Source organism: Neophocaena asiaeorientalis, unplaced genomic scaffold (genome assembly GCF_003031525.2).
Source record: "Neophocaena asiaeorientalis asiaeorientalis breed wild unplaced genomic scaffold, Neophocaena_asiaeorientalis_V1.1 scaffold132, whole genome shotgun sequence".
In the NCBI taxonomy this organism is placed as follows: domain Eukaryota; kingdom Metazoa; phylum Chordata; class Mammalia; order Artiodactyla; family Phocoenidae; genus Neophocaena; species Neophocaena asiaeorientalis.
In genome coordinates, this window is record NW_020173393.1 from 3904239 (window position 1) to 3930461 (window position 26223).

Genomic DNA, 26223 nt, shown 5'->3' on the forward strand with positions numbered 1-26223 from the left:
CATTAGGAACAGTGATATATGTCACATTGATACATCACCACGGAATAATCATATGATTAGTTCAATAGTCTCAAAAAGACTTTTGATAAAATACAGCATCCATTCTGGTTTAGCAAGCAACCCAATATGCTAAATGCTTTGGTCAGCTAGAAGTTGAGAGAGGAGTCCTTGTAATACAAAACTCAAAACAAAAACAAAAACAAAAACAAAAAAACCCAAAGCTTTTCTAAACCTAAAGCTAATGTCATCACTTGCTATGAAAAATTAGAAACATTAGAAAAATTAGAAACAACATTAAAATATTGACATTAAAGTCAATATTAAGACTAAGCTGTCAGATACTGGCGTCATTCAACATTACAAAGGCTGTTATGGATTGCATTGTGTTCTCCAGAAGACTGTATCTTGACGTCCTAACTTCAGTACCTCAAAATGTTACCTTATTTGGAAATAGGGTCTTTGAAGATTTAACAAAGAGAAGATGAGGTCATTAGGGTGAACCCTGATCCATTATGAGTGGTGTCCTTCTAAAGATTATGACAGAGACAAACCTGCACAGAGAGAAGACAGTGTGAAGAGACACAGGGAGAGCGCCATGTGAAGACAGAAACAGAGATTGGAGTAATGCCGTCTGTATGCCAAGGAAAACCAAAGATTTCTGGTAAACCACCAGAAGTTGGAGAGAGGCTGGAACAGATTCTTCCTCAGCTGTCAGAAGGAGGCAGCCCTATCAACACATTGATTTTTTTCCTTTTTTAAGGACAAATTTCTTTTTTCAGGATTTTATTTTATTTTACAAACTTATTTATTGTATTTATTTATTTTTGGCTGCATTGGGTCTTTGTTGCTGTGTGCAGGCTTTCTCTAGTTGGCAGCGAGCGGGGGCTACTCTTCCTTGCGGTGCGTGGGCTTCTCACTGCAGCGGCTTCTCTTATTGCGGAGCACGGGCTCTAGGGGCATGGGCTTCAGTAGTTGTGTCATGCGGGCTCAGGAGTTGCGGCGCACGGGCTTAGTTGCTCCGCGGCATGTGGGGTCCTCCCAGACCAGGGCTCGAACCCATGTCCCCTGCATTGGCATGTGGATTCTTAACCACTGCGCCACCAGGGAAGTCCCCAGGATTTTGTTTTATTTTCTTCTAGTCTTATTGAGATATAGACACACAGCACTGTATAAATGTAAGGTGTATAGCATAACGATTTGACTTCCAATCATCATGAAGGAATTACCACAATAAGCTTAGTGAGCACGCATCATCTCAGACAGATACAAAATAAAAGAAAATTTAAAATTTGCATTTCTCCTTGTGCTGAGAACTCTTAGGATTTACTCTTGTAACAGCGTTCATATATAACATCCAGCAGTATTCATTATATTTATCATGTTGTACATGACATCCTAGTATGTATTTATCTTATAACTGGAAGTTTGTACTTTTTTGACCACCTTCATCCAATTCCCCCCTCCCACCACCCCCTGCCTCTTGTAACCATAAATCTGGTGTCTTTTTCTATGAGTTTGGTTGTTTGTTTTTCAAAGTATAATTGACCTTCAACACTATGTTAGTTCCTGGTACACAACATAGTGATATTTCTATACATTTCAAAATGATCATCACAGTAAGTCTATTTACCGTCTGTCACCATCCAAAAATATTAAATTCTTATTGACCATATTCCCCACTCTGTACATTTCATTCCCATGACTCATTTATTATCATTTATTTGTGGTTCCTCAAAAAATTAAAAATAGAGCTACCATATGACCCAGCAATTCCACTTTAGGGTATTTATCCAAATAAGACAAAAACACTAATTCAAAAAGATGTATGCACCCTAGTGTTCATAGCAGCATTATTTACAGTAGCCAAGATATGGAAGCAATCTACGTGCCCACTGACAGATGAACAGATTTAAAAAGATGTGAGATATAGATATAGATATAGATATGTATGTATATCTATATAGAGATATATATATATGTGTATCTGTTACTCTGCTATAAAAAAAGAATGAAATCTTGCCTTTGTGACAACATGGATGGACCTTATGCTTAGTGAAATAAGTCAGAGAAAGACAAATATTTTATTTCTGTGGGGAATCAAAAAAACAAAACAAATAAACAAACAACAAAACAGCAGTAAACTCATGAATACAGAGAACAAACAGGTAGTTGTCAGAGGAAAGGGTCGTATGGGGATGCCAGAAATAGGTGAGGGAGATAAGAGGAACACATTGATTTCTGACTTCCAGCCTCCAGGACTGTGAGACGATACATTTCTGTTGTTTAAGCCACCTAGTGTGTGATACTTTGTTAACACAGCCGTAGGGAACAGATACCATGGAGAACCTTTATTAGGTGCCCACTATGTGTCTGGCATTGTTCTGAGCACTTTATATCCATAAACTCATTTTAATTTCCTCAATAATTCTACGAAGAAGAGATGATTATTATTGATGTTATGTCGATGAAGAAACTAAGACACAGAGACGTTAGCAAACTTTCCCAAAGCCATCTAGCTGGTAAGAGATAGGACAGTGATTTACACACAGGCAGTCTGTTTTCCTGAACGGATCCCTAACATTACCACTAATTATGCCATATTCAGATCCACAAAAATTACAGCATGTTGGTAGTGATATCTTTAGACGCATAGATCAATGGGACAGATAGAAAGCTCTGAAATAGACCCATGTGTATGTAAGTGTGTAATACGTAATAAGTTATCAAGGAGTAGGTGGATTACTCAATGGTGCTAGAAAAATAATGAGAAGTATTTTAAAAAGTAAAATAAAGTTAGATTCATAGGCCGTATCATACATTAAAATTATTTCTAGGTGAATTAAAGATTTAAATATATTTATAATTTGATGAGAAAATCACCAATGCAGTTGAATATTTATTCTTCGGCAGTATCAAATACCAGAGTAGCAGATATTCTATGTAGGCAGTTGTGCCAGAGGGGGAAGTGATTTACAGATCTTACTTTATACTCAACAGTGGTCATCTGGCAAAAATAATTCAGAGGTGAAAAGAGATGAGAGGACTGTTTATTACTAAAACTATAGAAAATGGGTTAATGTTTTTAACCTATGAAGAGCATTTTAAGTTAGGATGGATACACAGCCCAATCATAAAATGAGTGAAGGGCATGAACAGGCAGCTTGCCAATGAAGAAATGCCAATGGCCAGTTGAACTTATGAAAAACATTCAACTTTCTGTAGTATTCAAACAACTGAAAATGAGAACAGTGGGCCTCTGCCTTTCACTAATTAGATTGACAAAGATGAAAAACAATGATACCGAGTACTGGTGGGATGAAAAGGAAGTGAGCAGTCTCACACACTGCACATAGCAGTGTTTCTTGGAGCAGCTGTCTTGGAAGGCTCTTTGCCTGTGTGTATAAAATTATGTGTGTCCTTTGATTCTGGAAATTCAACTTTCAGAAAATTATCCTAAGGAAGTTAATGTGGATGTGTCTTAAGGGTTATCTCTTTACTTTATAAATAGCAAATTATGAAAACAACGAAAATAAGAAAATTTGGTGTAGTAAATTATAGGTGTATAGGATGGCAACCGTTAAAATTAGGTTTTAGGAGAATGTTTAGTGAAATATAGCCCTGATATGGTAATGCACTTTAAAAGCAGGTTGCAAACCTAAGTGTCCATCAACAGATGAATGGATAAAGAAGATGTGGCACATATATATGATGGAATATTACTCAGCCATAAAAAAGTGAAATTGAGTTATTTGTAGTGAGGTGAATGGACCTAGAGTCTGTCATACAGAGTGAAGTTAAGTCAGAAAGAGAAAGACAAATATCGTATGCTAACACATATATATAGAATCTAAAAAAAAAGATAAAAGAAAAAAATGTGGTCATGAAGACACTAGGGGCAAGACGGGAATAAAGATGCAGACCTAGTAGAGAATGGACTTGAGGATATGGGGAGGGGGAAGGGTAAGCTGGGACAAAGTGAGAGAGTGGCATGGACATATATACACTACCAAACGTAAAATAGATAGCTAGTGGGAAGCAGCCGCATGGCACAGGGAGATAAACTCGGTGCTCTGTGACCACCTAGAGGGGTGGGATAGGGAGGGTGGGAGGGAGGGAGACGCAAGAAGGAAGAGATATGGGGATGTATGTATATGTATAACTGATTTAATTTGTTATAAAGCAGAAACTAACACACCATTGTAAAGCAATTATACCCCAATAAAGATGTTTAAAAAAAGGTTGCAAAGCTTATGTTTACTCTGGTTCTATTTTTTTTTTTTTTTAGAAAATAAAATTTATATATCGATGGAAAAAAACTCAAAATCCATAGATCGCAAATAAATACCAGTGACTCTTCGAGAGAGAAGTTTAGAGGCAATTGTATTCTTAATTTTTCTGCGTGATTTGCCTTAAAAATGTATTAGTTTTGCAGTTAGAATAAAACTAATAAGCCTGACATATACATGCATATATATAGATTTGTGTATAAATAGATGTAGGGTCCCCCTATGTAATGTACACACCTCTCAGATGTTAATTAAACTGAAAGGTGCCGTATTGTGAAATGCGTTGGTGCTAGTGGGAATTTTGAATATTTGTGACATTAGGGTAACCAGCATAGTTGCTAGTTAATATCTATCAACAGTTATAACTTGTTAAAATGTGGATTGTTAAATTATAAATGAATTTTATAGGCATTCCTAATAAGAACAGTAACAGCTAATATATATTTAGCTCTTAAAATGTACCAGAATTTTTCTAGGTTCTGCACGCTTATTGTCTCTTTTAATTCCCCTAAGAAATCTAGGAGGGTGGGGTGTGTGTGTCTGTGTGTCTGTGTCTGTGTGTACCCACCAAGATTCACAAAGTACATAAGATAAATATGGTTTTTTTTGGAGGGGGCACCATGATTTAAGAATATGTGCTTTTGTGAGTAATTTCAAAGAAGATTTTGTGTTCTGTAGTCCCCTCCACTTCAATTTCATCCTTATTTTGTGTGGCGGCTTCTTAATGACGCTCTTGTGGATACCAAGGCCCCGCCGAGTGAAGGGAGGTCTCATCGGGGCTCCGAGCAGTGTACAGACTGTAGGCTCCCCGGGGAGCAGATGGAATGAATTTCCTTTAAGCCCACCCACCATCAACATCATTTCTCCTAAGTTTTCAGTAAGACCACAGTTTTTCCTATCTTAATAACCTTTATTATTTCTAAAATAACCAGAGAATGATAAAGGAGAATATGAAAATTGCCATTGATTCTACCATCGAATGCATTGCTGCTTCCCAGCAAATTCCTGGTGTACATATGTTGCCAACCATAGGGCCATAGCTCTATTTCTTAAGGCTTGCCTTGAGGAGCCTCCCAGGGCCATTGGGAAGCCGCTGAGAGAAATCTGTATAAAAGCTTATGGGAGACCAGGGTAATTCTGGTGAATGGGAATCAAAACAGTCTCAAACTCCCAAGTGTGCAGCAGGGTTCCTAGGTGATCCCTGGGGACTGTGGTCTGGGGATGTGTCTTGTGATGTGCTTCTCATGAAAAATATCGTCATCTGAGCAACCTGCAGGGATTGAAGGGGATAAGGTAATGAGCTTTATGATATCCGCTTAAAGGTTCAAAGGTGTGACTGAGGCGTGGAGGGAGCTGCAAGGGAGAAGAAGCAGGGAGTGGGAAAATTAACAAGAGTCTAAAATACCGATTGGTCTCAGCATGTTTTAGCAAACCGAGCAAAAATATGAATTACAGTATTTTGCTGGAGCTGTGGCCCATAGCAATAGCGACGTTTGCTAGCACAGGTGTTGAATGTTTTTCTCACCAAGATAAAATCTGAACCGTGTGCGTGAAAGTAACTCAATGTTGGTGGCTGTTACAGATCTTGCCCCCCAGGGCCCACCCCATCTCCTGCCTGAGGTCTGATGTTAAGTTAGAAGGGTGAGATGTGCAGCTTTGCAGGGAGAGGTTCATCAAGGCTGGACAGGTCTCAGGTGCCGCCACCAGAAATGTGGCACGGCTGACCAGAGAGATATTGATCACTTCTGGAGCCAAACACCGTGTCACGCTTCTTTTATGCCTCCCGGGAGGATGTTTCAGGGCCTTCCACCTGTGAATCTGCTGTGGTTCTCTCACTGTCGCATTACTCCTCCAAGGTCCTGGGAGAGGCCCTGGAAACATGTTCAGATAGTCATATATTTTATACAGTTATCAAAAGAAAGGTAATTTTAACCACGGTTGGTTAGGACTGCTGTGGGATTCCTGTCCAGCTGTTCCTTTATCATACTTTTCTTTGGGAGGTGAGGAGTTGAATGTGGGGCTTTTGGAGTAGTCAGGGGCATTTTAGGGCTCTAGGTAAGTGGAAGTTGAAATTTAGTTTGAGTTAATGGGAGATATAAACATATATATATATATATATATATATATGTACACACACACATACAGATACATATGTATTTCAAATATATAGTGTATATAGTATATATAATACACATGTAAATATATATGTACTATATGTATATATGTATTATATAGTACATATACACATATGCAATATAGTATATATATGTGTATACACATATGTTTCATATATATTTTTCCTGTGTATAGTTAAACCATTACTAACTGCCCTGGTGTGGAACTGAGTGACAGGAACACAGATAATACCACCAAATCAAAGATTATTTATGATTACCCAGTACACAAGCACACTTGTAATACCCTGAAGTATTACGGAATATACATGAACGAAATTTGATAGCGATTTCCCCCAATTTGACTACAATCCTAAACTTTACACTATAGAAATAATAACTGGTGGACTTGAAGGAAACTTTAAGCAATTATTAATAATAATAAACAAATTTCAATCAACCTGCTAGAGGGGATTTTGAAGTTTCTACTCTCTTCATAAAAAATGATATTGTAAAATTATTGTCAGGAAGAGGGAATGTAGCCAGGAAGGTAAGGGAATATATTGTCAGGAGGATAATTAATAAAAATGTTATTTTTCTGGACTGCACAATGTTTGTGGTACCTGTAGGCTGTTAGAAGTTTATTATTTGTCGTGACTTCTTTTCTCATTTCAAATAAATAGTCCCTTTTCTAAGTTTGTAGTCTTTTCCCTAAAGAACGTCCCCTCCTCAAATTGTTTAAGCTTCAGGCTCACAACACTCAGACCTACTCCTGGGGTGGAGGGTAATGTTACTATCTTCTTACAGATGAGGAAGTTGAAACTCAGAGAGGTTAAGTGGCTTGTCCAAGGTCACGTGGTCATAGCCTGGGCTCCAAGATGCTCATCACCCATGTGCTGTGCCGTCCTCCCAGTGGGGTGTGGTCAGGATGTGGTTTTGCTTCTCTCTGCATTAGTGGAGTTGCAGCTGCTATGGCCAGAGCCCTGGGAAACATGGAAGGGCTCTCTGCCATCAGTTCTTTGCAGGCTTGTAGGTAGTTGCCCCTCGGGGAAGTGTTCATGCACTTGCCGGTGGTACCCGAGCCAGGTGCCCTTTCCCCTGGCTTCAGGGTGTCAGCCGTGGGGGACAGGTGTATGATCCTCGTGACTTCTGTTAGCTTGGCGGTTGCTCTTGGTCCTCGTCTGAAAAACCGTTTTGCCATTTCTCACCCCTTTCCTTCTACCCCCAGCTCTTAGCCTTTCAGTCTGTGGGCTCTCCCTGATGAGAGTAGGCCCCTGGGCCCCAGGGAGAATGGGTTAGGGGGAAAAAGCCAGAAGCAGTCTAATGAGGTCTTAAAATGCTGTTGATGCAAGAGGGGCAAAAGGCATCCAAATTGGGCATCCTTTCTCTCTTCCACAGCTTCTCCCTCTCACAGCCCCTGGCATCCCATCTGGCAAATACCACTGGATTTTCCGGAATTCCATCCATCAGACTGTGCAGGTCTCTCAAGAATGAGTTGCATGGTGAATAGATGGCTGGCATTTTGGGTGGGCCCAAACTGTCTTGCATCTTCTAAGTCCATGAGAAAAAAATACAACACTGTAAGCTTCAACATTTATGGTTTCTTTGCTACTTTTGTGTGGAATTTTTTCTTCATTTCAGTCAGCGTTGAGGTCGGAGGGTTTGAGAAATTTACTCTTATGCCACCATCTTTCTCGCTGAAGTTGGTTTTGATTCTGCTTTTTGCGTTTTAACTTTTCCTGAAATTCTTTATTAACCCACCGGTCACCCAATCCCATTGTCTTTGCGTCTTAACGTTAGTTTCCCTTTGTAGCTTTTTTCTCTTCTTGTTTCACAAAGTCCTGGGTCTCTTTGCATCCTATGAGGATGCTGAATGTTTTTTTACAGCATTCATCAGGTTCCTGTAGTAAATCATCTTTAGCGATCTTCTCTTAAGTTTTCATGATGATTTATTTTGCCTTTTCCTCTGTATTCCTTTTTCGTAATCATGATCATTTTTATTATTTTTCCTAAAGATTTTCTTTTCTTTTATTTTCTATTGGAGTATAATTGCTTTACAATGTTGTGTTAATTTCTGCTGTACCAGTGAAGTGAATCAAGGGAACCCTCTTGCACTGTTGGGGGGAATGTGAATTGATACAGCCACTGTGGAGAACAGTATGGAGGTTCCTTAAAAAAACTAAAAATTAGAACTACCATATGACCCAGCAAACCCACTACTGGGCGTATACCCTGAGAAAACCATAATTCAAAAAGACACATGCACCCCAGTGTTCGTTGCAGCACTATTTACAGTAGCCAGGACATGGAAGATTTTATTTTCTGAATGCAGGAAGGAGACGGTAAGGAAGAGAGACTCCAAGTGCTTGGAGGAAGTCTTCTTCATTAGAGGGCCAGTGACTATGGTTTCCTAGTTGTTAAGAACTATGCATTTCTGAACTTGGGGGTTAACGGTGTGGAAGGAACACATGGTCTGCCTAGTGAATTCCAGGCAGATGAGGTTTAACTTTTCTTCTTCCAGATTATAACACGGGTGTCATGAGTGGTCTGCTGCTTGAACGTTTAAATCCATTTTTGTTTCTTCCGGATGCTAATGATAGTTTTATTGTTTTCAGTTCTTTTGGAAGTTTTCACCTTTTCCAGTGTTTTCTTAGGCAGGGTGTTGAGGTTCTAGGAGAGGCTGTTAGGAGCTTCCTGCCAGGTTGCATTTCAAAGGGAATGTGACTCGGCCAAGTTCATGCAACCAGCTGGTGGCAGAGGCAAACCTGTAATGCAGGCTCCTTTCTTCCAGGCAAATCCTCCATCTTCAAGACCACCTGCTGCTCTTGACCTGTCAGGACCTGAGCTATGATGTGGTTTAGCAAGTAGTGGCTTTGTTAGAAGCTCATTTCTGTTCCGAGGGGTTTTAGCCCGAGGTGGAGTCATGCTGGCAGGGGCTGCACTCATAGGATCCTGTGCAATGGGACTTTTCAGATTTAAAAAAATGTGCATAGAGCTAGAAGTGGCTGAGTGCTTGTTCCAAAGATGAGAAACATGCTTATGTGTCCTGGACGTGAACTCCTTGGTGTTAGAGAGGTGGAGACGGGGCAGCTTTGAGATACTGGCTGTGTTTTTTGTGCTTAGGAACCTTAGTGACAGCCCTGCTATCTTTTTTGTTTGTTTTTGTTTCTTGAGGAGGACGACAAAATGTTTATTATTAATCACAAATCTTCATTAGACCTAAGATTCAGCTAGTAGCAGCATAAAGACCCACTAGCGGCTAGCCTGTTACCATGCACTTTTTTTTTTTCACAAGAAATGTTTAACAAAGACCTAGAAGAACTAAAGAACAAACAGAGATGAACAATGCTGTCTTTTTTTGAAAGGTTCATCAAAGGCCACTTCCTTAATTGCTAGCAGAGTGCCTGCTTCCTATCTGTGGGTGCCTCTGTCTTAGTGAGGTTTACCTCTCCAGGGAACCGAAGTATCAACATTTGAGAAAAAGAGTGCAGAATTTTAATGATTTAACAGGCTGACATGCTAGCACAGCTGAAACTGCAGTTATACCTAAGGCACCGTCAGCATCCCTAAGACCTCAGAACACACTCTTAGTGGACTGACCCAATCGTGGCATCCAGGTAATATGAACTTTAGACTCATTGAGGCTCCTTTAGCCTCTGTCCTTAATGGAATCTTTCATTCCACATTTAATGCACATTTAACGGCCCTGGTAGATGGAGCCCAGCTGGCCACCACAGGCAGATTTGCCAAAGCTTAACTGTTTTGAGAGAGCTCACAGCGACTATACTTACGATAATATTCAGACCTCAATAAATATTTTATCTACACAATTATCAGTTGGGTGATTTATATAACGCTATTATTGAGTTTAATTGACTGTGTGCAAACCTAATTTTTACTTTATGTAATTAAATGTTAATATACATATAAAAACTGAGTACATAAACCAATATCGTCAACCAGTCCTAAATGTTTCTGAAGCTTTTGTAGGCATGGCATTGTGTAGCAGAGAAATGCTGGCCTTTGGGGAAAGGAAAGAGGAAATCCACCAATGTAGGGAACTTAGATTTGGGTTCTTATCTCATTGGAATCTCAGTTTCTTCATCTTTAAAATGAGAATGAGTAATTCCTGGATCATAAAATGAGTTAGGATTAAATGGTATTATGTTGCCATTTAATTTATTATTATTTATTATTATTATGAATGGCTGGCCTGTTGCCTGGCAAGGAATAGCAGGGATCACTTTCTCGATCCACCTTATGGATATGTTTATTGAATGCCTATCATGTTCAAAGTATGATTGTACGTGACAAACCAAGGTGGGTACCTTACCTGCTTTATTTCTCTCCATGTTTTCCTTGTTTGGCTCCCACTAGAACATGAGCTTTGTGAAAGAGGGACACACAGCTCTTAATCCCTGCTCTGTCTCTGGTGCCTAGAATAAGGTCTGGCGCACAGTAGTTACCCGATCTAGGATTACTGAATGTCATTCAAGCATGGGCTGTTAATTCAGAGAGATAATAAGGAGGCATGAGAATCGCCCAACTGGAGGAGTTTACTGGTTTTGCATGCAGGAGACATTATCATAGTGTTGAGAAGGCTTGTGCTTTGGGGTCAGATTGTAAGTAATTTGATTCCTGACTCTGCCCTTTACACGCTGTGTACCCTTGAGGAAGTTACTTAACCTTTCTGAGCCCCAGATTCCAACTTTGCAAAATTGTACATTGAATCCCACAGAGCAACTCACAGGGCTGCTGTAAGAGAAATAAGGTAGTGCTTGTAAAGAGCCTGCCACTTAATTATTTAAAGTTATACAGAGTAGGCACAGAAGGCTGATTTTTCCCAAGGTGAAACTTGGGAAAGCTTTGAATGACCTGAAGATGTTCTCTCCCAGGGATTCTTGATGTGATTATTACAAGAGTCCGCTCCTTGCTGGGCCAGGTAGGAGCACTCGGCTGTCGTCTCTCCTGAGGTTCTCTAGGGCATGTCACTAATGGAGCTGAGGTTTACAGTGAGGTCAAAGGGAGCACCAGAGACCCAGAGAGAGCCATGTGTGGACCACGTGACTCCTCATGACCTTGAACCTTCAGGACAGTGAGTGGAGACCCAGGAGCCTGACCTTGTTGGTCTTGCTGGACCAGGGCTCAGGATGTGTGGCTGCTTCTCTTTCTTTCTTCTTTTGAAACAATTATATGTTAAAAATAAGTCAGGGGCTTCCCTGGTGGTGCAGTGGTTAAGAATTTGCCTGCCAATGCAAGGGACATGGGTTCGAGCTCTGGTCCGGGAAGATCCCACAGGCTGCGGAGCAACTAAGTCTGTGCGCCACAACTACTGAGCCTGCGCTCTAGAGCCCGAGAGCCACAACTACTGAAGCCCACACTCCTAGAGCCTGTGCTCCGCAACAAGAGAAGCCACCGCAAACGAGAAGCCTGCGCGTCGCAACAGAGAGTAGCCCCGGCTCACCGCAACTAGAGAAAGCCCGCGCGCAGCAGTGAAGACCAAACACAGCCAAAAATAAATAAATAAAATAAATTTATTGAAAAAATAATAAGTCAGTTTCAGAAGAAGAGGCGTTTAGCAAGCCAGATATTCCTGTAGAGGTAGCAATGTTAGTGGTCACTTAGGGTTATGACCTAGTGACTAAGGCTGTGGTGTTTGGAATAGGACTGCCTTGGTTCAAACCCCAATCCAGCCATTTCCTAGCTGTGAGATTTGGGGCAGGTTATGTAGCTGGTTCTTAGTTTCATCATGCATAAAGCATCGGTAGTAATAGTACCAATATCGTGAGGCTCCTTGAGGATTAAATGAGGATATTTAATCACTTTGTACAGTACACAGTAAGCACTCGATAAGCACCAGCGGCTGTAATTATTGTTCCCACTTCACAGATGAAGAAGTGGAGGCTCGAGATCTTCTCTGACCCATCAGAGGTCATAAAGAAAGTGCCAGAACCAAGCTGGGCGCCAACCTCTGTTGCCGTCTTGCACTCCTGACACTTCATCACACTCCATTCATTCATTCATTCTGAGGCATGTATTGAGTTTCCCTTAAGCTCTCAAGCGTCAAAGTGCCAGGCTCTTTGATATGTCCTGAGGATTCAGTGGCAAAGAACATGGACGTATGCTTCCTGCTCCGGTGGACTTAAACGGGTGGTGGGAAGACAGAAAATAAACAAATGAGTAAATGAGTAATTGCAGAGTTACTCAGGGGGTATGAATAACACCATCGAACAGAAGCAAGACGGTATGTTAGAGGAGAATTGGGGAAGAGAGGAAGTTGATTCCCGTGGAATGTTCAGAGAGGCTTCTCTGAGAAGGTGGCGTTTGATGTGGCCAGCCACGTGATGCCACGTGAAGCGCTAGGGTGAGAGTGTTCCAGGCAGGGGGAACAGCAGTGCAAAGACTCTGAGGCCATCCGGCTGACTTAGGCTTCTGAGGTCTTCAGAAGTTGACACGACTCCTGCCATAAAGCAGTGTCAGCCCTTTCTTCTGTGTAGAGGAAACCTTTACTCACCTTTCCCAGCCGATCTAAAGTTTCCCTGAAATGGGTTATGACCCTCGGCCATCTCTTTCTTTCACTGCTCCCTCAAAAATAAAAATGAAAAAAAGACATCACCACGGTGTGAGAAAAGATGAAAGATGCTATTCCGGCTTCTGAGTGGGCAGAGCGCTGGCCCGGGGCCAGGGGAGCTGGCTTCCATCCCAGCTCTGCACCCCTCTCTTTGCAGCCTTGTCCTCTTGATGCCTGTCTGCCCACCTGTAAATTTAGGAGCTGGGCCAGGTGACCTCTTGCCTCTTGAAACGTGGGAGAGCAGCGGAATCCCTGAATCTGCTCCCGGGTTGTTTGGGGGAAACAGAAACAGACTTGCTGGGTTGGGTGGGGCCGCTGTTCAGGCTGGTGGACTCTCCAGCTGGTCTCCAAATTGAGCCATCTTCACTTTAACCGGAGGTGACCACTGTCCCTCGCCCACCACCATCCTCTTGGCAGGGTGAAGCTGAGTGCTGACCCCACACATGCGCGCCTCCTTCGTTCTTTCCTCCTGGTCACAATGCAGAACAGCATGTGCTGAGACATTGCCTGCGGCAGAGCAGACGGCCCTCTTCCCTGCTGTCTCCGGGAGCCTGGGAGGGCTGGCACGTATGAGGAGATGGAAATCTGCCTACCACGTTCCACTGTGCTCTCTTCTTGTAGGACATTAAGATGCACCAGACTGAGGCCCACGGCAGACACCGCAGGGAAACTGGTCTGAACAGAGGCTTTTATTTCCAGGGGACACCTGGCCCTCCTGTATCCCACCAGCATCCCAGCAAATGTAGCTGGGTGATATGTGGATGCACAGTCACCATCTCCCAGGGTGTCAGAAATCGAAGTGCCCTTTGAGAGAGTTTAATTTATTCCTTTGTTACCTGGGAAGAATCTCTGACCTGCGAGGTTAGGTGAGTTGCCTGAGGTCACACAGCAGTAAGTGGCGAATGAAGCTGGGAGTGACAGCGCATGTCAATAGCTTATCACCATGGGCACTGCTGATTCATACAGGATGTGATGGACCAGCCCAGATAGTTTCTTTAAAATATTTTATTTGTTTTGAGATTATGCAGTGTGGACACAGACAACATAGCTATCTTTCCCATTTCTAATGCATACATTGGGATTAAATATTAATTTAACAAATACTTACTTAGAACCTACTATGTGCCAGGCGCCGTTCCAAGTCTTTACATTTACCGAATCTTCATCACAACCCCCAAGGGATGGGCACTATGATTATCCTCGTTTTACAGATGAGGAATTGAAGCACATAGAGGTTAAATAACCTGGTCAAGGTCACACAGTTTAAAAAAAAAAAAAAAAAAAAAGCTGGGATGCTGGCTCCAGAGTCCATACATTTAAACCCTACGGATGCTCAGTTTCACTGGTCAGAAACCATCATCCACCACGCAAGGCGGGCACGCCCGAGGGACGCTAATCTCCTTGAACTCTTTAGTTCTCTCAAAGAGAGAAAACACTGGAGTCTGGAGCGGGTGTGAGGGTGCTGGAGCAGGTTCTAGAAGGTCGCTGTTTCTGTTAGCCTTGTCTTTTCCTGCTCCACTGTGCTGCCTTGGAAGTCAGAACCCATCTCTGGTCTAGAAGACACCCAGCAGCAAGGTCATTATTCTCCGTTGAAGTCCCTTTGCTTGCTTCCACCTTTGTTGTTTTCCTGGGTTTATTATAATGGGCCAAATTAACCTGAGTTGCCTCCCAGAGTCTCTGGGAGAAAGAACCAAATGAACAGATCAGACCCTGTTTCCCTGGTCCTTGGGGAATGCCTGAGCCATCAGAGAGACATCATCTTATTTATAATAAATTCACTGTTCTAAGAGCTTTAAAACATTCTTTTTCCTATTAGGAGTATTGTTTCTATCTGTTGAGTCCATGAGTGTTTGACATTAGAGGACTTTATAAAACATGCTACTAATTGGATTTGTTAAAGCAAATAAATCACACACTAATTGGAACGTGCCCTGCCTTTATTTTTGCTTACTGAATTAGATATCATGGTGTGAAGGCCTTCTTATCATATTGGTGCACTTTTTTAAACACCCCCCTTGGCATAGACTTCTGCAAATTCAATTAGATATTCCCAAAAGGAATTCAACTTATGCCAGGCTGGTTTACATTCATTCCGGGGGCAAGACTCGCCTACCCACGATAGCCTGCCCGCGATTAATAAGCCACTTAGATACTGCCCTGCCTTCAAAGTCTTTGTTGGAACAAGGGCAGCATCTTGATGACGTGGAGGCCGGCGAGCTTTATCATTAGAATGTGTGTGTCCACAGAGTAGGGCTGGCTTCATGGGTGTATGGCTTGTGTAGTCACCCAGGGCCTGGCACTTGGAAGGACCCCATGCTTAGTTTAATGTTCTGCTATGGCCACGTTGAAATTCTTAATAGTTTTTAAGCAAAAGGCTTTGCATTTTGGGTTTGCACTGGTCTCCCGTGAATGTAGTAGCTGAGGTCTGCCCTGGTTGTCAGACTTTCTGGCTAAGAAAGGAGTCCTTGATTTGAGTCTTAGCTGTGCCTCTGATTGACTGGGTGGTGTTGAGAATGTCACCTGCTCTGGCCTTGGTTTCCTCGTCTGTGAAGTTCGAGCATTACTCCTCACCCATGGAGAACACATGCTGTGATGTCCGTGAAGTGTTTATTTAAATCCAGCTACCTTTTGTGCTTCTCTCAAAAGAAGCCGGCAGTGTAGCTACAGGCCGGGAGTGTAGCTTTGGAAGGCGGTGGATAACATGTCCCCCCTTGCACTTCTGGGAGGAAGGAAGAGACGTTCTACAACTGAGAAATGGGAAGGAGGTATCAAAAGCACATGACATCAAACACTCAAATGGTGAAACACGGTACTTTTCTGTGACCATGTTAAAATTGGAAACTTTTATGGCATCAAAGCAAAGGTTCGCAAACTACAGCCTGCAGGCCAGTTCTGGACCTTCACTGATTTTGTACTCTACCCACAAAAGAGGATTGGTGTTTACATTTTAAAATGTTTAGACAACTCAAACGAAGAATACTGTTTTGTGACGTGAAAAATCATAGGAAATTCAAAGTGCAGTGTCAGTAAATCAAGTTTTATTAGAACATAACTCTGCCCATCTTTCTTTGTGGCTTCTAGCTGCTTCTGCTCCAATGGCATTGCTGAGTCATAGTGACAGAGACCCAGTGGCCTTCTGTGGTGGGCAGAATTCCAAATTGGTCCCCAAGATTACTGGCCCCCGGTATTCATGTCTTGTATAATCCCCATCCTTTGGGAGGGACTCTGAATTGGATAGATTTCACTGTTATGATTAGGTTATGTTAGTGACCAAGGTGAAGGAATTTCGCAGATGTAATAAAGTTCCCAAGTTGGTTGACTTTAGTTAACCAAAAAGGAGAAGATCTTGGTTGGGTGGGCCTGACTGAATCAGATGAGCCCTTAAAAAGGATGGAGTCTTACCCAGAAAGAGATGTGAGACATGAGAGGGTTTATGGCAGGAACTGTGGGTAGTTTCTAGGGGCTGAGAGTGGTTCCTAGATGATGGCCAGCCAGAGAGGAGGGACCTTGATCCTATAATTACAAGGAACTGAATTCTGCGAAACACCATGCGAAAGATGACCCAGGCTCCAGAAAGTAAAGCAGGTCGCCTGATACTTTGACCTCAGCCTTGTGAGGCCCTGATAAGGTGCAGCCTTGTCTGTACCTCTTACTTGCGGAAACCAGAAGATAATAAATAGGTGTTGTTTTGAGTTTGTGGTAACTTGTTGGGTAGCAAGAGAAAACCAGTACACCTGCAAGGTGAACATCTTTAATATCTGGCCCTCTACAGAAAATGTCGCTTGACCCCTGTCTTAGGGAGTGGGGGTAGTTAGACTTAACCTCCATTCATAGACATACATATATAAATATATACTTACATAGCTCAAGTACAGTGCCTGGGAAAGAGCAGAAGCCCAGAAAACTGTTCGTTTCTCTTCCGAACTCAATTCTGTTCAAGAATACACAGGATCATATCTGAGAAATGCAGAAGCAGACACATTTATATTTTTATTGAATTCTATTCCGCTCTCATTTTCAAAAGAGGAGCTCATGTTTAAAAAAATTCTGATTGGCACTATAAACTTTATTTATGCTTTAATGTATCTTAAAGTATGTATCCTGCACTATTTTTACTTCCCTTACAGATGCTGATATGCTATACATTACCAAACCCAAATGGATTTTCAAAATCCAATTTCCTTGCTACCGTTTTCCATTTCTCTGTTGACTTTATATGCTTGACTCACATCAGAGCATCTGGGGCCTTTGCTACCTTTTGACCTCAACCTGTCCAGGAAAGTAGCTTCTCTGTCCCTGTGTAGAGAGATAGTGCTGGGTCCTCCCTCGGTCTGTGGCTGCACTGCTCTGTCCTCCCTCAATTATTTGGGTCTTCTCCAAACCAGGACATGTGCTTTGGAGGCTGAGCCCAATTCTGGGGGTGCGGGTCGTTTTAGGAGATTTTTGTTTTCTTCCAAAATGATAGTGATGGAGTTGGTATCAGTTGAATGGGACCAGTTTAAAACAGAATGAGGCGAGCATCCGAATGAGTGTCTTTGGAGGATCTCTCCAGTGATAAGTCTTCCCCAAGTAGCCTGCCACAGACACCTGCAGAGATGGTCTGGACCCTTTTTTAGCAGGTGTTATGTGCCAAGGGATTCCACCGAGACAGAGAGAAACATAATTTTTTTTTTTTTTTTTTTTTTGCGGTACGCGGGCCTCTCACTGTTGTGGCCTCTCCTGTTGCGGAGCACAGGCTCACAGGCCCAGCCGCTCTGCGGCATGTGGGATCTTCCCGGACCGGGGCATGAACCCGTGTCCCCTGCATCGGCAGGCGGACTCTCAACCACTGCGCCACCAGGAAAGCCCGAGAAACATAATTTTTTTTTTTTCATTTTCACCAAGAACTTTATTGAACAACATATTCACCCTTTTGTTCCACGACCTTCTGCCAATTTCCAGGCAATTTCACAATTCCATCTTCCCAAAACTTTTTTTATCTTTTTGAACAAAGAACTGTTCCAGGTGCCTTTTACAGTCTTCCCGGGAATTGAAATTTTTTCCATTAAGAGAATTTTTTAAAGACCGAAATAAATGGAAATCCGAAGGCTCAATGTCTGGTGACTACAGCGGATGAATCAGAACTTCCCAGCCAAGCTGTAACAGTTTTTGCCTGGTCATCAAACAAACATATGGTCTTGCATTATCCTGATGGAAGATTATGCGTTTTCTGTTGACTACTCTGGACGCTTTTTGTTGAGTGCTGCTTTCAGTTGATCTAACTGGGAGCAGTACTTGTTGGAATTAATTGTTTGGTTTTCCAGAAGGAGCTCATAATAGAAGACTCCCTTCCAATCCCACCATATACACATCACCTTCTTTGAATGAAGATCAGCCTTTGGTGTGGTTGGCGGTGCTTCATTTCGCTTGCCCCATGATCTCTTCCGTTCCACATTGTTATACAGTAGCCACTTTACATCACCCATCACAATTTGTTTTAAAAACGGAAAGTTTTCTTGACGAGAAACATAATTTTTGAAAGAGCAAGAGGAGCCGCGAGGAGACTCAGGATCGTGCGTTTGAGTATTTCATGCTGTGAGTGCACGGGAAGCCAGTCTCTCCTTCCTTCTCCTCCCTTTGGTGGCTCTCAGTAGCTCGTCCTTGGGCTGGTGGCATGGCGCTGCCTCTCTGGGGCTCCTGAGAGTTCCCAGGCCTTTCTGAGCCTCTGGAATCCTTAATCTTGACCACTGGAAGGTTCCTTCATGATCCATCTTGCACCCCAGAAAATGAAGGCCCAGAAAGGAGGAAGGAAGGTGAGCTAGAGGGGCTGCACCCTCTGGCAGTGTAGATCATTGCCAGAGTGTATAATCTTGAGCTCATAACCATTCTATTTCTCAGTCTGTTGGCTGAGAGGAAGAAAACTCAGGGAGGCTTGCTAAAAAAATATTTATCAAGTATATTTTCTCTCCTGAATAGCTTTCAAAACTTATCTCTGGGTCAAGTCAGATCGACAGGGAGCAGGTGTCTAGACTGTATCATATTGGGCTCCAGTGAGTTGCTTTTCCTAACTTGTATGTTTGGGTGATGCTATCAATTTATATTGAGAATGATTATGAGAAATAGTCTCATGAAATTGGCCATGCGCCCCATGTGTGGATGCTGTCTTAGATACTGTTCATTATGGGATATGGGATTTCTGTTACCAGTACCCCTTTGGAGAAGTTCTCGTGTGATCTAAGCACCTGGAATGGTTGTAATTTACCTGAGCAATTTGGCTTTTATTGTATGAACACAGAGTGTCCAGTATCTGAACAGATTGTCCTTTTTCTCTTGGCCTCCGGAAGCTCAGAGTCAAATAGGTAACTCCCTTTCAGCAGGTGGACATTTGGGAAATTGCAGGGTGGACTTGTAACTCTCTCCTTCTGTCCTGCTTGTCTTTCTTCTCCTGTCCTCAGTTTGCCTTTTGCTATCATGCTGTACTTCCTTCTTCTGTGTTTGTCCATCCACAGTGGCTGGACTCGAGTTGATAGAGGGTAGATTGGTAACCAGTTACCACATGGTCTATGGGTCTTTTTTTTTTTTTTTTTTTTTTTTGGTCTATGTTCTTGATCTATACAAAGCACAGGGATACTTCAGACGATCACTTGGCCATGCATCCTGCTTTGCTGGGAGCCCAGGAGCTGCACAGAAAAGTCATGAACCATGTGTACCCCTGGAGTTTGGACATACATGTGTGATAAAGTGCAGGACAGGGGCCTGTTCCTAGAAACTCTTCTGTATTGAGAGACACTGAGGTCCACATAATAGATGACAAATTCTGGCAGCATGGAATAGAACTGACAGGGGGGCCTGGCTGTCCCGAAGAAACAGTGGCTCAAAATAGAATGTAAGGCTGCTTTCGGCTCTACTTTAAGCCAGCCCCTCTTCAAGGGAAACAGAGGGCTGTGGTCTGAAAATAAGAACCAGGTCACTGGGGCCACAGGCCTGCTGCTGTGGGACCCCAGTATCAAAGAACAGACTGTTGGAAAGACATTGGTTCAGTGGCTGCAAGTTGAAGTGGTCACCAGAGCTTCGCAGGTGGAGGCAGCGAGGTGCCCGGGGGTGGCTGTGAAGAGGAGAGGGGTCCCTACCCCGTAGAGGGCCAGGACCTGCCAGCACTCAGCTTGGGGGCAGCTGAGCAGGCCATCTACTGTTGGGTGGAGGAAGGGAGGTGAGGGGTGGACGACTGACCTGATCCAGGAGACTAGGGGCAAATGATTGATATGACCTTGCTTGGGATCTGTAAGCTGGGATGCCCAGAGGTATAACTGTGAGCCCTCCTAAATCTTGTCTAGAACACAGCTGAGAATTGGATTAATTAGACCATTAAGTAAAATTTATTAATAATTTTTCCTTTGAGCTTCGACATATCTCTGTAAAAGTGTGTTTTGCATCACACCCTCAAGTGTATGTTTGTGTGGTTATCTTTCCCTGTCCTCTGCAAACCTTGTGAGGGTAAGAATCATATCTGTCAATCCTGTGCCCCTGCACAGACCTATAAAAATAAAAACAAAAAACAAAAAATGTCATTAAATGTTTCTAGGATAATAAGCAGCGTAATGAATTCAAATGGGAAAGACACAACCACCCTGGAAGCACTTTATCTTCCTAACCCCCTCTCATCACCTTGTAAGTGAAAGGCTTGGTCCTTGGTTTCTGGGGAATACATTCTTTCTCTGGTCTATTAGAAAGAGCATGGGTTCTGTGGTTAGGTCACCATAGATTTACACTTGCCTCTGACACTTTCCTTCCGTGTTACCTGAGCAGGTCGTTTAAACCTTTAATGCATCAATTACCTTATACTTAAGTAGGGATAAAAATCTACTTCACAAAGTTGCGAGGATTAAGTGAAAGCAAAGGTGACAGTGTCTGTAATCAGTGCCTAGTTTATTGCCTGACATGGAGCAAATGCTCAAGAGAGCACGCTTCTTATATTAGTCAGGATGTGCAAGGCTCTGCTATGGTAATAACTAAGCCCTAAGATGTCAGTGGCGTATTAAGACTAGAAAAGTCGGCATTTTGCTCCTGTTATGTTCACTGGCAGTATTACTGGTCAGGCGACTGTCTGGGTGACACTCCTCCAATGAATGTCTCAGGGATCTAGACATCTTTCTTCCTTTGATGGCATTGCCTTCAAGTACACCTTTGAAGGTCTTCACAGTGGGGTGAGAAGGATTGCTAGTAAGAGATTATTTTGGAGGGGCTAGTCTTGCACATGGTATCACTTTATTACACATTTCCAAGGTTTACCACATGGTTTTCCCCGGATGCAAGGTGGCCTGAAAATACAGAGTTCTTGTGTGCCCAAGAGAGAAGACCTCAACAGTTCGCCATGCACCTAGCGTCATCTTGGCCATGCTTTCTTTCTGTAGCCCTGGATGCTATCTCAGTTTAGGACGATTTGTCAGTTCTGCCCGTGAACACTTGAGATGCTGCAGGCTCCCCTCGCTTGCCAATTCCAGCACATCGGGATCTGGGTGTTGTCAGTGGCATTGACGTGGTTGGTTTGTCTTCCACAGGCTGGGAGACAGGCTCCAGTGAGGCAGCGGTGGTGTAAGGATGGGAGGGTGGCCCTCTGAGCAATTGGAACTGTGGCTGCTGCTACTATTTTCTAAATTTTAAATGGAGTGTGTTGTGTTTTCGTCTCTGTGGCATTCACTGTGCTGTTCTGATCAGAGAAGGTCTATAGAGGAAGTGATTTGGGGGAGGATATAGTTTGGAATTTTCAGGCAGGCAATATGGGGAAGAAGCTTTCTAGGTATTAGAAGTGATAAGTAAGTATGAGAATGGAAAGAGCCGGTGGAGCTTGGGGACCGCTGTGGGCTCACTGTTACTGGAACGTAGTTTGGTCTCTGTCTGGCATCCCATTCACATTTATGGGTTCATTCAATCAATGGATATTTCTTAAGCCCATCCTCTGTGCCAGTGCCATTCCCAGCCATTCTGAAGCTTACTGTCTAGTGGAAGCTGGTTGATTGCCTCTGTCCTTGCCTTTCAGAGGTCTCCCTTGTCCACTCTATCTGGAATGAAGTCTCCTCTGCTTTCTTCCCCTGACCTTTCCTCTTGTCTCTTGGGACTTCCATCCTTGTCTGTTGACCCTTGTCCATCCACACTGGGCATTGCCCTTCTTCCCTTTGTTTCCCGAAGCACCAGTGATACAGGGCTGTTGTATGTTGCCAGCTCTCAGTGTGGAGTTGGATGTAGTGGACGGATCACAGACAGGGAACTGTCTCCAATTCATGGTCAGAAAGGCTTCCTGGACCACATCAGCCTAGGGGTCCTCTCAGTCACCCCAACCGCATCCTTCGTAGCACCTACAGAAATGCAGAGTTACTTACTAGTTTGCCTGTTTACTGTCTGTCTGCCTCACTCATGCTAGAGATAGCATGCCTCTTTTGTAAACCACTGTGTAGATAGCACCTTGTACTCTTCTGGATCCACCCTAAGAGCTCAATTAAATAATTGTGAATGAAAGAATGAATCAATGAAAGTAAACAGAAATTTTAGTTTCTACCAGTTCATCAGCCATTTCCCATCACAGGAGATTTCTCATCGGCTTTCACCTTCTGTAGGTGTCTGCTTTACAATGTGTTTCTTGGATCTCTCTCTCTCCCTCTCCTTCCCTCTCTCTTTAGGTGTCTATACTGCAAATTCTTGTTGCTTTTTAGTGCAAAGCTATTTAATTCTCTCAACTCAAGCCCCAACCCTTGCACTACCAAAACAGGTCCGGCTCTCCTTTGCCCAGCCCAACTCTTCTGGGTTTCCATACTCTGCAAGAAAGGAAGCGGAGAGAGCTTTGCCATCGTAGGTTTAGTTTTAGCAGTGTGTATCAGATCTGTCAACAGGCCTTCCACCAGCACTAAGCAGAGGAAATCCCAGGTCTGGGGGTAGAGAAGGGATTTGGTCCTTTGTTGCTAATGGAGACAATGGTGCGATATTACATGAGGCTGCAGACACAGGAAGGGGCTAGCAAGGGATGGTTTCTGTACGTGGAGCAGAACCATGGATGTGGTTTGGATGTGTGATAGTGGAACCAATGGTTGTTTAGGGGAGGGAGATTGTGATGTGATGAGGTCTGAGCAGTAAGGAGACAAAAAAGCGCAGGGCGACTGTGGACCCGAGTGTGAAACTCGGTCCTGGTGCTTTCTCTGTTCCTCTGTGCGTCCTGCCAGCTCGCCCCAGAGTACTCTGCCTCTTGCTCTGTGCTCATGGAGATGCTCCTGAACTTTAAAGCCCTGATTAGTTCTCCTCTTCCTCTTCCCCTTCTCCTTCCAGCATATAGTCACCTCCTGCTTCTCTGGACAGACCAGCATTTCCTAGTTAGAGCCCCAATTCCATACCACACATCTCCCTTAATGTCACCTGGAGGGGACTTAGAGCCCATAGCATATGCTCAGCAAAATCCAACTTACACAACTCATTGCAAAGCGGTGGGTGATGGATGGCTTGGACTTTTAGGGAGAAGCTTTAAATACTGTCAGCCTTGACAGTATTATCTTCCAGGTGCACGATTGTCTAATTCTCTACACATTTGATTTTTACTCCACGAAGACTTCTTTTATAGGGAAGGAGGTGGGTGTTGAGAATTTATTCTGTGCCAGTTTTCGTATGTTTTTCCATTTAATCCTCCTGATATTTCTGTCAAGTGGATCTTTCCCTCCATATTCCAGGTGAGGAAACTGAGACACAGATGGCGGAGCATCTGGTCCAAGCTGACCCAGCTTTGCAAAGCTGAGATTCGTGTCTAGTTTTTCAAGACTCTGAAAGCTAGTGCTTGCTCTGCTGCCTTGCAGCATCTCTCCATGTTGGAGGAAGCAATTACAGAGGCATGCCCTGGCATTCATTTTTCCTGCTTAGAATGAGACATTGCTGTTTACTTTCTCAGGAAGGAAGATTGAAATCAATGTAACTAGCCTTATTAACTTTTTTAAATAGGGGGCCTGCAGATGCCAATGTCTTTCTTGAGAGCGCCAAAGCAAATATAAAAATCCAATTTGCTTGCCTGAAAAAGAATCTCCTCCAGAGTTTAAAATTCAAAGCTGTAAATGAAGAGCTGATGAGACGGGGGTAATGAACCAAGCCCCAGACACAAGGGTATATTTACTCACGTCTCTTTTGTCTGCAGGTGGCTGTTCCTTTGATGACCACTACAGCAACTGTGGTTACAGCGTGGCCCTGGGGACCAATGGGTTTACCTGGGAGCAGATTAACACGTGGGAGAAACCAATGTTGGACCCAGCGGTGCCTACAGGTACGTGACCAACTGTGTTTGAGGCTCTGTTGGGGGTGGTAGCTTTTATGATGACTCATGGGGAAGAACTTTCTTCTGGATCAAGCTGTTGGGGAGGGCAGTAGATAATTTTGTTGGTAATAAGTTCCCCATCCCCAGAGGTATGCAGACCAAGGCTGGGTGAATTCTTAAGCATATGGGCGAAGTCATATGTCATCTGGATTCAGGAAATTTTAGGATTTCTTTTAGCTTTGAGATTCTAAGCTTTAGCTACCAGTGGGACATCACTGAGTTTTGTCTGGGAGCCTGATAGTCATGGGATTTGCGGGGAAGAAAGCTTCTCAAGAATTTGAGGTCATTGTTTTCCTTCTGGGCCACACAGACATAGCTTGTATATATGCAGGGGAACCGCTACAGTCCAAATATAGCTCATAAAGTTGTTGTCCCGGCATCCTGAATGCCAAGTTTATCCTTCACCAGTGGGACTGAAGGCCTAATATACATTCCTGATGAATACCTGCGTGATGTAGGCCTACGAGAGTCATAGCCGATGTATTCTAGGGGAGATACACCTGGAGGAGGTGCCTTTCTGTTCTGTTTGGCCTTTCAGAGGATTGGATGACGCCCACCCACATTGGGGAGTACTGTTTGCTTTATTCAATTCTCCAGTTCAAATGCTAATCAAGTCTGGAAGCACCCTCATAGACACACCCAGAAATAATGCCAGCTGTAAATACCAGCTATTTGGGCATCCCTTAGCCCAGTCAAGTTGGCACACAAAATTAACCATCACACCACGGATGGCCTCAACTCTCCCCATGACTTCAGTTGCCGTCAGACATCTCTTATGAACTCGTGTACACAGCCCACTGCCCAGCTGCCTTGTCCTCCCAGCTGCTCTGAGACACAGCTTTGCCAGGATGTCGTTAAGCCGGAGAGAGATGCTCAGAGATGTCTAGGTGAGGGTGTGGCTTGTGTGACCTTATTGACTCTGAGTTTGACCCCAAGCAGGAGGCTACTGGATGGCTCTATCTAGTTCCTATTAAGGGCATCTGTTGTTTGTGTACGTTTCTCCCAAGTATAGACACAAGCCCCAGGTACGGTAAAGCTGTGACATGGTACGAAATTGAGCTTTTCGGATCTGGTAGGATCTTGCTTGACGTGGGTGAGCAGAGTCATCAACCGCTACAGGTGCCCATTAGTAAGGTGACCATGGGACAACCTCTATGCCTGTTGTCCCATGGTAGTTTTTTGAAAATGCTGACTTTACTTTCAAAAGCGTCTTGGTTTACGTGATAGAATCACTTTTTCCATTGGAAACCCCAGGCGTGCACTGCACCTCTGCGGAAGGCTACCTACCGCATCTGCTGTTCTCTGTGTGGCCAGCTTTGATGTTGGCCAAATAAATTCAGATCTTATAGTGCCTGTGTGTGCGTGGTGTGTGTGTGTGTGTTGTGTGTGTGTATTTGCACGCACACATAGGCTCTTTCGGCTCATCTTTAGCCCACTGGATGCCCTGTGGGGTCATGCAGACTCTCCAAACTCAACATCTCCCAAACTGAAGTCCTGATTCATCTCCGTCTACTCAAGCTCTAATGCTCCTTGTCTCAAAAGGCCACTTCCTCACTCTGGTGCTGATTCAGAAACCCAGGGGTCACACTTCTCTCTGACCTTTCTCCTCTCCCCTCTCCTCGTCAATCACTCCGTCCTGCCCCTTTACCTCCTGAGCCCATCACAGGTCTGCTCACGTCTCTCTATCTCTGCCGCCGCTGCCCTGGTGCCATGCACCATCTCCTCTCGCCTGGATCACTGGAAGACTTTCACACAGACTTCTCGGCTTCCTCTTCTGACTTTTACCCACTCTCTGCACAGAAGCCAGAGATTGTTCTAGAACGTAGGCCTGTTCACGTTATCTGTCCCTTTCATTGCCCCCACCCAGCTTCTGCCTAGAATCTTTTGGAGGCTTTCCTCTTGCTCTGAGAGAGGAGAGCAATGCCCTCCTGT

The 26223-nt window shown here is 43.6% G+C and overlaps 1 protein-coding gene across 1 annotated transcript in view; it reads left to right on the forward strand.

Moving 5' to 3' along the window:
• The first annotated feature begins 24059 nt into the window (after window positions 1-24059).
• Window positions 24060-26223, forward strand: part of PTPRT (protein tyrosine phosphatase receptor type T) — a 754628-nt gene continuing 752464 nt past the window's right edge. Inside the window, exon 1 of the mRNA XM_024746810.1 lies at window positions 24060-24240. Within this exon, the coding sequence (XP_024602578.1) occupies window positions 24060-24240 (181 nt within the window). The remainder of the gene's footprint in view (window positions 24241-26223) is intronic.